The sequence below is a fragment of the Acomys minous genome (genome assembly GCF_964271855.1).
Source record: "Acomys minous genome assembly, chromosome: 7".
Classification (NCBI taxonomy): Eukaryota; Metazoa; Chordata; class Mammalia; order Rodentia; family Muridae; genus Acomys; species Acomys minous.
The window spans coordinates 59181622-59193808 of record NC_140488.1 but is presented as its reverse complement, the minus strand read 5'-3'; the positions used below and the strand labels follow the sequence as shown (position 1 = coordinate 59193808).

General features: G+C 32.4%; 1 protein-coding gene across 4 annotated transcripts in view; it reads left to right on the top strand.

Annotated features, from left to right (window-relative positions):
- The window catches only part of PCDH11X (protocadherin 11 X-linked), a 663262-nt gene that overhangs the window by 164401 nt on the left and 486674 nt on the right, over positions 1-12187 (top strand). For all 4 annotated transcript variants that reach the window (XM_084789429.1, XM_084789428.1, XM_084789430.1 and 1 more), the window contains exon 3: positions 1982-4477. In XM_084789429.1, the coding sequence (XP_084645555.1) occupies positions 1982-4477 (2496 nt within the window). The remainder of the gene's footprint in view (positions 1-1981; positions 4478-12187) is intronic.

Sequence of the window (12187 nt, the reverse complement as noted above, 5' to 3'; positions counted from 1 at the left end):
TTTATCTTTCCCAGTGAAGCAATAAGTTTATTAGGCTTTTACAAACATGAAAATAAGTGATTCAAAACATCTGCATCACTAAAAGATACCACAGCTTTAGCTGGGAAAACTTCATGAAAAATAAGAACCCTGCCTTAATCTGTCTTTCAGCTGTTGTAGGTTTCAGCACCTCCAAAGATCATTTGTACCTGGAGTATAGGTCAAACCCAGATAACGATCCAGTGGCATTTGCACTTTTTATGCATTATATTGTACCATAACAATCACTGCAAGGTTCTACTTATTTTGTTGCCATGATAACTAAGCTAAGTATTCTAGATCACCCAGCAATGTGTGCTCCTGCTGTGAACAGTCAGAAAACGTATTATTATTCTAAAACTCACCTCTCTCTGATCTGTTAAGAAACTAAATTAGAATAGCAATTTTGGATGGATTTCATGAGGGACTTGAAAGAAAGAATTATATGCCAAAAATTAACAAAGTAGAATTGAGAATCAGGAAATTTATAAATTACAATTTTGAATCATTGAAAATCTAATCCTTCCTAAATTTTATCTGAAGATCATCACAAAACTTAATTACTATTTACCATTATTACCTAACTTTATTTTTTAAACTATAATAAATATTTTAAGTATTAATATATAACATTCTTATAAAACATAATTTTTTCATAAAATATGCTATTTAAAAATAATAGATTTCATCTTGCTTATCACACTATACATAGGTAAACCATGAAAAACATGTCCTTTACTATTACAAAGTGAAAGCAGTCTATAAAATGTAAACAAGATGATTATTTTATTTTATTTACTTTTAAATGCTGCATAAGTTATCTTATATAAATGCGTGAGTTAAAACAAGTTAAGCCTAGTGGATGGAGGGGAATATCAACCCACCCACAAAATCTGATGCAAAGTTTACTCTGTCTACAAGACATGCAGCCATAAAGATATAACAGGGATGGAGGGAATGTCCAACCAATGCCTGTCCCAACCTGTGATCCACCCCATGGGAGAAAGCCAACCCCTGACAATATCAAGGTCACTTTGTTAAACTTGCAGACAGGAGCCTAGAATAGCTATCCTCTGAGAGGCTCCACCCAGTAACGGATCCAAAACAGATTGTGAGACCCACAGTCAAGCATTGGGTACAATTGTAGCACAGCACAAGGAGCCTTGTGGAAGAGTAGGCAGGTGGATAGAAGGACCCAGTGAGGACAGAAGCTTCACAAGAAGATCAAAAGAGCCAACTAACCTAGTCTAAATTGGCTTTCGAAGAATGAATAATTAAAGACAGGATGAGTATCTTGGTCTTCATGCAGGTCCCCTAGTAAGGTGAACAGTGGCTATCTCTGACATAGTTTCTTATGCATGTTTCCGATCACTTCCCCTGATGGGGCTGCCTTACCAGGCCACCATGAAAGAGGATGCACTCAGTTCTGATGCAACATAATGTGGTGGGGTGGATTAGTAAGGGGGGGATTACCCTTCTCTAAGAGGTAGGAAAGGGGAGATAATGGGAAGTGGGAGGGATGGTAGGACCAGGAGGATATTCAGGGAGGGGGCTACTATTTGGATGTAAGGTATATAAATAAATTAAATATTGAAAAAGCAAGATAATCAGTAATAACTTCTTTATCATATGAGAGAAAAATTCCCTTTGAAAATTTTATACATTTCTTTAGGACACGTAATTTATGCAACAAACTACATTTAATACCATAAGATCATTTCCTTAAATATATTAAGGAATTTAATAACTTGCTTCTTGTCACAATGTTATTAATAGTCAAAATTTAAATTCAGAACTGAAGTTTTCTCAAGTCTGTTGCTGAGGCTATCTTCCTGGCTATGGATTCAAGAAATTGGAAATGATTCTCATTACATGATTTAGCATAACTTTAATTATAGTTTACCATACATTTGGAATTATATGTTATTACAATTTAAATTTTGTATTATTCCATGTTTTACAGGGTCAAAATATTTTTGGTCTTGATGTCATTGAAACACCAGAAGGAGACAAGATGCCACAGCTGATTGTTCAAAAGGAGTTAGATAGAGAGGAGAAGGATACCTATGTAATGAAAGTAAAAGTTGAAGATGGTGGCTTTCCTCAAAGATCTAGTACAGCTATTTTGCAAGTAAGTGTTGCTGATACAAATGATAACCGTCCAGTCTTCATAGAGAAGGAAATTGAGGTCAGTATACCAGAAAATGCTCCTATAGGATCTTCAGTGACACAGCTCCATGCAACAGATGCTGACATAGGTGAAAACGCCAGAATTAACTTTTATTTCAGCAATCTAGTCTCCAACATCGCTAAGAGACTGTTTCACCTTAACACCACCACTGGACTTATCACTGTCAAAGAACCACTTGATAGGGAAGAATCACCAAGCCACAAGTTACTGGTTTTGGCAACTGATGGTGGATCGACACCAGCAAGAGCAATGGTGCTGGTAAATGTTACAGATATTAATGATAACGTCCCATCAATTGACATAAGATACATCGTCAATCCAACCAATGGCACTGTGCTTCTTTCAGAGAATGCTCCACTTAACACTAAAATTGCTCTCATAACTGTGATGGATAAGGATTCTGAGCATAATGGTAGGGTGACATGCTTCACAGATCATGAAGTTCCTTTCAGATTACGGCCAGTATTCAGTAATCAGTTCCTCTTGGAGACTGCTGCATTTCTTGATTTTGAGTCCACAAGAGAATATGCTATCAAATTATTGGCTGCTGATGCTGGCAAACCTCCTTTGAATCAGTCATCCATGCTCCTGATCAAAGTAAAAGATGAAAATGACAATGCTCCAGTTTTCACCCAGTCTTTCATAAGCCTTTCTGTTCCAGAAAATAACTCTCCTGGTGCACAATTGACAAAAATCAGTGCAACAGATGCAGATAGTGGACGCAATGCTGAAATAAGCTACCTGCTAGGTTTTGATGCACCACCTGAATTTAACCTAGATCGTCGTACAGGCATCCTGACAGCAGTGAAGAAACTAGATAGAGAAAAACAGGAAAAATACTACTTTACAGTGCTGGCACAGGACAATGGAATTCCACCCTTAATGTCCAATGCCACTGTCTTTGTTACTGTTCTTGACCAGAATGATAACAGCCCAATTTTCACACACAATGAGTACAACTTCTATGTTCCTGAAAATCTTCCAAGACATGGCACAGTAGGGCTAATAACTGTGACTGATCCTGACTATGGAGAGAATTCTGCAGTTACTCTCTCCATCTTAGATGTGAATGATCAATTCACTATTGATCCACAGACTGGTGTTATCAGACCAAATATTTCATTTGACAGAGAAAAACAGGAGTCCTACACTTTCTATGTAAAGGCCGAGGATGGTGGTAGGGTATCACGTTCTTCAACTGCTAAAGTAACCATAAATGTGGTTGACGTCAATGATAACAAGCCAATTTTTATTGACCCTCCTTCCAATTACTCCTTTGAATGGGTTCTACCATCCACAAGTCCTGGTACAGTCATCTTCAAGGTTGTTGCAATTGACAATGACACTGGCATGAACGCAGAGCTTCGCTACAGTATTGTTGGAGGAAACACAAAAGGACTGTTTATGATTGAGCAAGTATCAGGCAACATTACATTGAAGGAGAAATGTGTTGTTTCTGATCTTGGATTACACCGAGTGATAGTCAAAGCTAAGGATTTAGGACAACCTGATTCTCTCTTCAATGTTGTAAATGTCAACCTGTTTGTGAATGAGTCACTTCCCAATGCTACACTGATTTATGAACTGGTGCGCAAAAGCATTGACTCACCTGCGACCCAAAATACCGGAACAACTAATACATCCTCACCAACCACTGACTACGTCAAGATCATGGTTGCCATTGTTGCTGGCACCATAACTGTTGTCCTAGTGATTTTCATTACTGCTGTGGTAAGATGTCGGCAGTCACCACACCTTAAGGCTTCTCAGAAAAACAAACAGAATTCTGAGTGGGTTACTCCAAACCCAGAAAACAGACAGATGATTATGATGAAGAAGAAGAAGAGGAAGAAGAAAAAGCATGCTCCCAAGAACCTGCTGCTCAATTTTGTAACTATTGAAGAAGCGAAGCCAGATGATGCTGAAAATGATAGAAATAGTGTCACACTAGACCTTCCCATTGAGCTGGAAGAGCAAACCATGGGCAAGTACAACTGGGGCACTACACCTAGTACCTTTAAGCCTGATAGCCCTGATTTGGCTCGACACTACAAATCTGCCTCTCCTCAACCTGCATTCCAAATCCAGCCTGAAACGCCCCTAAACTCAAAGCACCACATCATTCAGGAACTGCCTCTTGATAATACTTTCGTAGGCTGTGATTCCATCTCCAAATGCTCCTCCAGCAGTTCTGATCCTTACAGTGTTTCTGAGTGCAGCTATCCGGTGACAACTTTCAAGACCCCTGTGTCTGTGCATACCCGACCGGTAGGTTTAAGTTTCTAATGATCCTTCTAACTTATTATCTTTATTCTTTTCATTTGTTATATAATTATAAAGAGCAAATTGACTTCTTAGAAGGACAAAAACAATCATATTACATATAATATTCAAATAAGAATATGAATTCATTTGAATTTGGTAGGCAGTAAAAAATGTATGCTAAGTTAGGAAAATTTGATGCAGACTGATGCTTATAATAAGGACAATTTTGTCTGTAGGTGGCAGTGTGATGCTTCCTGCTAGAGTGTATACTGAAAAAAATGCATAATAAAGATTATAGGACTACCATCTTTACCACCTTATTCATGAGAATCAGAAAATTCTGCAGCATTTGTGTCATAAAAACCTTTTCTAAATGTGATAAACATCTCTCAATATAAATGGTTTTGTAATCCTAGGTTCATGTGGCCATGGTATTTAAATGACCATAATATATCCACTACCCTTTTGGTATAGCATCCTGCCACCTACCCTCAAAAATGAAGAGTTTCATTTTCATATTAGGAAGTAAAAACTATGTTGGCTCATCAAACTTACATTCTTATAATAAAACGTTAAAACAGTTTAAGAAAGTGAAGGTATGTTCATTTTTATCTTCCACCCATAGAAAGAAATAGGGAACCATCTTCATTCCAGGTTACCAGTCAAATATTTACATTTTTCAAGGTCTTTGAAGAAGTATTTGTAAAAGATGATGACTTTTAAAAAATAGAATATGTTTGTTTTTTTTATAAATGGGCACAATGGGAAATTAGAGGATATTAAGAACTAAGAAACGTGTGCACAATAATCTAAAACCCAGTACATTTCTGATAACAAGAGTTTATATAGTATTTTAAGATTAGTTTTCCAGGTAGAAATAAGTACATATTTACCTAGAAATTAATAAGTAAGATAAATGATTTATGTAAATTATCTCCTTAATAAGGAATAATGAAATGATGGACTTTATCTAATTTTTTTTCTCTAAATGTCATGCTGTCTCTTGATTTTTATTATTTCAAGTAGGTGACTCAACAAATTAGCAACATTGCTTATTGGGAATAAACCTGTTTCATCAACTTATTTTAACTTAATATAATGGTTCTACATGAAAATTATATATATTATTTTTCATTGAAAATTAGAGATGCTAAAAAAGTTTACCAGATTCAAGAAAATGGTGCAAATAACTAACTACAATTTGATGAAGAGTTTTAAGACTAAAGATCACTTGATGATATTCACAACTTAAAATAATGATATTAATGTGTTTCTTTTAATCACACAATGAAGGTAAGGTTTATTTCACAGTGGTTTTGTTTATATTGTAATGGAGCCACCATTGAATGATGCATCAAAAATAAATTGAACTCTAGTTCCTGTGTAGGGTTTCTACTATCCTTTGAATGAAGTTAGAGTGATTTCTACATTTTAAATGAGCTCATGATTCTTTACACTGTCAGTGGCAATTGTAGTAAATAGATAACAACTCCAAAAATCATCCTTTTGCTTACATTTAACCTTTCAAGCAGACACTCCTCAATGCTGAGTCTTAACACTATTATTCTGTTTATTAGAAATCTTTCTCTTTTTACATTTTTTGGCATCTTTTGATACAGGGTTTCTCTGTGTAACACTGGCAGTCTGAGAACTTGCTTTTTAGACCATGCTGGCCTCAAACTCAGAGCTCCATCTTCCTCATACTTCCTAGTGCTGGAATTCAAGCTGTGCTCCACCAACTACCTGGCAGAAATATTTCCTAATAAGAACATTTATTATCCATGGCACTTTAAGAGTCAGAGGTCTAGGGAAGGGGAATAGGGTCGGAAAGGGAGGGGGGAATGGGAAGAGTAAGATTATAATAGAGACATAATGTGAATAAATTATAGTAAAAACTATGAAAAAAACAGAAAAAGTATTTCTTGTTGTACAAACAATTTTTTTCTGAGCTAAATTTCTCACTTGCTTTTAGTAATGTATACTGAGTTTTTGTGAATTGCATTAGTAATTCATAACTTTCAATGAAAGGTTCAAGAAATTAGTCAAGGAAATTTTGCTCATTAATTATTTTTAAGAGATAGATTTTTTTTGCTTACAGAAATTTTAGTTATACATGTAAACATATGATAACAGAGCTAAAAGAGAAAATGTCTTTTCTAGATATCCTTCTTTTAGTTTTGAAAGTTTGTAATTTTTTAGAAGTTATAGTAAAATTAAAAATTCTTTTACATAATGGAATTTTACATGATACATCTAAGATATAATTATTCTAATCATGAGACAAATGCCTTAGCAAGTTATGCAAAATACAAGACGTGTCAATGAAATTAATTATTACTTATTATTATTTTACAAACTGAAGGGTATATTTTAGAATCAGATAACTTTGGGGATTCTTTTAGCATCTCAAAAGTAAACTGTATGTTTCTTTCAGTCAGTATTCACAGCTATTTTATTATATGACTTGAAGAATTACTTCCTTTCCTCTTTTTCTTTTCTTTTCTTTTTTTTTTTCTTTTTAATTTTTTGTATTTTTTATTTTTAAGTAGAGTCTATCTGTGTAGTTAGCATAGCCTTGTTTATCCTGGAACTCACTCTATAGTACAGGCTGGCCTTGAACTCCCAGAGAACTACCAGCCTCTGCCTCTCAGATGTTGAGACTAAAGGCTTATGATACCACACCCATGTAAATTTCAAATGTCTTAAACATATATTATTGCAATGCTTCATTTCCACTGCATCCACATGAAAAATTTTCTTTACATAAAATCCTGTGATTTGAGTTGAAGCATTCTCAAACTCTTCCAGAAAAAGTAAAATGAGGGGAAGGCAAGATGGCTCACTGGGTTAGGTGTCTGTATATCAAATATAAGGCCCAACTTCAGAGCCCAGAACACATACAGAAAAGAAAAAGAAATCTACTGTGGCACTTACCCAAGAATTTGAAGAGATTGTAGAGAAAGTAGGTTCCTGAAGCCTTTTGGCCAGTTTTTCTAGCCAAACTGATAAGCTTCAGGTTTGTTGGCATTTGCACTTTCATAAAATAAAAGTGGAAAACAATAGAGGGAAGATATCAAATATCAACATCTGGCTTCCACATGAACAGCCACAAACATGGATGTGTACCCACACACAGAGATGCACATACCCACACTAATGGTTTATGAGACACATACATTCACAATACTGAATGTTTGTACAGTTAACATCCGTGAACAGAAGCATGCTTTAGATAAGGTATTAGACTGTTAGCCTGAGATAAGATTGCTGTCTTAAATAACAAAGATTTTGTGTATCAATATTTTAGCATATCAATTATAGCCACATAGCTTGCTTGACATTGAGAGTCCTACAACACAGCCATCTGATTTTGATAACATGTTATTTTTCTTGCCCTAGACTGATTCCAGAATATCAACAGTTGAAATCTGAAGTAAGATATAACATTCTAGGAATAACATAATTCTATTCCCTTTCCAAAATATTTAAATGATTTGTAATTATGAAATATGGCCAAGATCATTAACTATGCAATTTTTATTCATTTGCAAAGTCAAGCAAAACAAAAACAGTCTTAATAATGAAGTTCAACATAATCATGAGTTTTCAAAAGCTGCAAATTGACAGCTAAAAATTAAAGCTAAATTAAAATTTCTGGAAGAAAAATGTATTACTATAGCAATTTCTTTCATATTTCCTTTATTGTTGGTTGTGAATATTAATAACTGTGATGTAATGCAATGCCATCTTTGTGCACGTATGGATGTGTGGTATGTCATTTGTGAAACATGGAATTACTAGTCTTGTGGGATCACTGAAGAGTGTAAACATCATCTCTGGCAATTTGGAAGTGAAAGTGTGCAACTCATCTAAGCTACCCTCTGAAAGGTATCCGGGGTAAGAAAAAAAAATAAGCCAAACCAAATCAAAGCAACAAACAAAAACGAAAGTAATCATTTGAAACATATTCAAAGGTGCTATAATAACAAAGTTGTATAAAATTCATGTTTTAAAAAAAAACTATTGTGAATGTTTTCATGAATTATATAGGCGTCTGCTCATGAAATCTGTGATGCAATATCTTATTTAAAATCAGTATTGAGTTTCTAGATGCTAGTGTAGCAACATTATTTTATTTTTATGTTTTAAAAAATGTATAAATTAGATAAAAATAATTTTAATTTTTTAATCACTATTTTATACTATTCTAGCAAGTTCATATTAGCTTATTTAAAGTTTGGTATGTTCAAAAAGCAGTCATTTTACAGGCATAAAATTATTGTCTGTGCAACTTTTGCAGAATATATACTAAAATTAGAATGATACAGAGATAATTAGCATGGCTTCTGTGCAAGGATGACACAGAGCTGATCATTTTAGTTATGATTATATATATATCAATCATTATGTTATAAACTATAATATGTGTTTTCACATAATATAGTCTTATTTTATGCATATTATTTATTTGTGTAGATGTATGATTGAACTGAATACTTGGTAGTGCAATATGCTATCATGATAAATACCTCTTCCATGAAACTAATGGAAGTGAAAAAAAGTCTTGAAGAAAATCTTTCTCAGTTAAAAAGAAATCTACCTAGATTTCTTGACAAAGTTCCAAATTACATATTTCCAAGAATCTTCATAACAATATTTTATCATTTTTATATTCTAGATATTCATAATTTGAATTATTTTATCTTTCCATTTATAAATGCTTCATTGTTTTTTATGACACACCTGGTTTCCATTCAAGTATGCTTGATAGAGTGTCAGATAAAACAATTACATTATATTAGCTTTCATACAGTCATATTGACTTATCAGTGAAAACACACCAATTGAATAAATTTCCAGAAATATTTGCACTGTTCCTTTTTATTATGGAAACTTGTAATACCCACTGATTTATTACATTATAATTTATTCTTTTTGAAATATGGTTGACTTTTCAAAACAATACAGGCTTTCCTCCCTAAAACTTGACAAAAATAGAATGCAACTGTTACAATAATTACTCAGCTGGAGGTCAGTTTAAATTATACTGCATTTACAAAACAGTAGTAACTAAAACAAATTAACTATTGAAACAAGCTATTATTCATAAAACTTTATAAAACAAAGTTAAACATATTTATTTCTTCGATTATATACCAGGTATATCCTCAAATAAAAATCAGTTCAGGGATTAATTCAATAGTACAGTAAAATTGAAGAGAATTGATCACAAACACTTTTCATTTATACAAAATTTCTCCAGTATTCATTATACTCCTCATTAGATCTTCAATTTCAGGACCTTGGGGTAATTAGAAAAAAAACCCACCAGCTCTTATGCCATGGAAACAAAAATATATGCTGTTGTTCAAGGGAAGAAAAACATACAAAAACAGAATTTCATGGAAACAGTGTAACCAATTGTGAGCTATTAAATTTCATTAATATATTTTCATCTGACAACTCAGATATTCAAAATTATGTTTAGGTAACATCATTTGAGATGTTCAGATTGAATAATTGCAGCTGTCATAAAAATTTATTTATTCAAAAGAAATTATTGAATACTTAGTTTCATGGCTGCATGTATATGCTAATGAAACTAAACACAAAATACAATTTTCAGTACACATGGAGCTACTTTTTGTCAACCACATTAAATTTTATAACTTCATAAATACATGAAATTTACACACAGGAACACAGAGTGATATAATAGTAGCTTGATTTTATAGAGAAAACTGTTTGGTTTGCTACGTAATGCTATTATTGGAATCTAGAGGAATGGCTAATCTTTAATAACAAAATTTCATACGGTGCTACAACTCAAGTAAACATATAAAGTTTAGTTTGTAATAAGATCAAAACACATAGTTTTAAATACATAGAAATCAAATATATGATTAAAATCATGTGGTTAAGTCTTCTTATATTAGAAAACTAAAAGTTATACATCAATATTTAGTAATTGATATATCTGCTTGATTTTCTAAAGAATATTTCCTTTTTTGATATTTAAGTATTTTTAGTATATTATGATTAAACTGTCTTAATATATGCATAAGTACATATCTGCATATGCATGTGTGCTAATTTTTTAAAATCTCTAGGAGAAAAAAATGACAGAAGTTAATATTGAAGACAGTTGTTCAAAGATGATGCATATACATTTATAATATCAGTGTCTTCCTAGGTGGTTGTGCCTCAGTCCCAAAATGTGATCATCCTGTTTAATTCATAGCATCTCATTTACCATATGTTTAGAAAAACTCCTGTTATTATTCAGTATTTTTTAATATGTGCTAATGCTTATTTTTTCATTCAAGTTACTTGAATTTAAAGTACCTGTAGTACTTAACTCTATGAAGTATTCCTTATTTGTTAAATAAGAAAGACCTTAAAATATTATTGTAGTATGAATATATAGTTATTTTGGATACCTAGATTTTTAGGTTCCACTTCTCTTGTGCAAAACAATGCTAAATTTACTTTTACTAATACCTAACTTCTATTTAGTTGGGCTGTTTAAAACAAAAATATTAATTAAAATCCCAGTTTTAATGCAGTGAAAACAAGCATGTGGTAGATCTCTGTACCATATTAAATGATTACTTTCATATATCTCTAGTTGGTTTAGTTTATACTTTCTTCAAGAGATTGTGGAATGGACATTTCATTATCATATACATTCCTTCCTGTGTGTGTCTCTGTGTGTGTATGTATACACATATATGTATATGTGTATACATTCTATTTTTGTAAACTATTTTGTAAACATTCTATTTCTGCATGAATCATGAATTCATATATATTATATCAATATTTATGAGCATATAACTAGTTTTCTCACTGGCCACTCTATATAATTAATCATCATTTGTTTCTTTTGCATGGAATTAGTATTAAAAATGGCACTAGAGGAAAAACTGTATGCTACGAGTGTAAAAATTTAAAATAGATGATAATTTTCAAGTTTTAGTTTTGACCTTGTAATTGTCCTTTGAAAATACTAACAGTTTTTATATGAATATATTAGAATGAGCATGATAGAAGTTCCTTTACCTGTAATACTTTAACATACGAACACATCATTGTTTCAGTGTCTAAACTGTCTGAAATGTGTATTGAGTGAAATATTTGAAAATAAAATTTTCTGCATTGCAATAAATCATCTTCTGATATTTTTTGAAGCACCTGTTTCAAGCAGGGGGCTAATCATTTTATTAGTCTCACACCTAATTTTAAAAACTTTTAATATAATAACTTCTAAATTCTTTATGCTTTGTGTCAGTATCTGTGATTAGTTAGCTGGAACTTTGTACATCAACATTCTTTTACAATAATGTGAGAAAAATAATCTTCCCACTTATTCTAAAACATTAATATTGGTATTACTAATTTGTATTTACTGTTTTTATTATTACTTTTATTGTCTTTATTGTATATATATTCTTTAAATATTAGTAAAGTAGTATTATATTTTCAAACACTTCATTTGATAATATGCATCCAATTTTATCATGAATAAAAAGGGGGTTAGTGAAGAAGTTCTTCTCAAATATTTATTGAGTGAGTTGAAATGTGGTGACTCTTATTGTTCTTGTAAAGAATAGATCCTAGAAGATATAGATATGGCAAAATAGAGGTTCTGCTGTTATTGTTAAGTAACACGTGCTTTAGCCTAAGTTGATTAACTTTTTAAAGTATATTAAA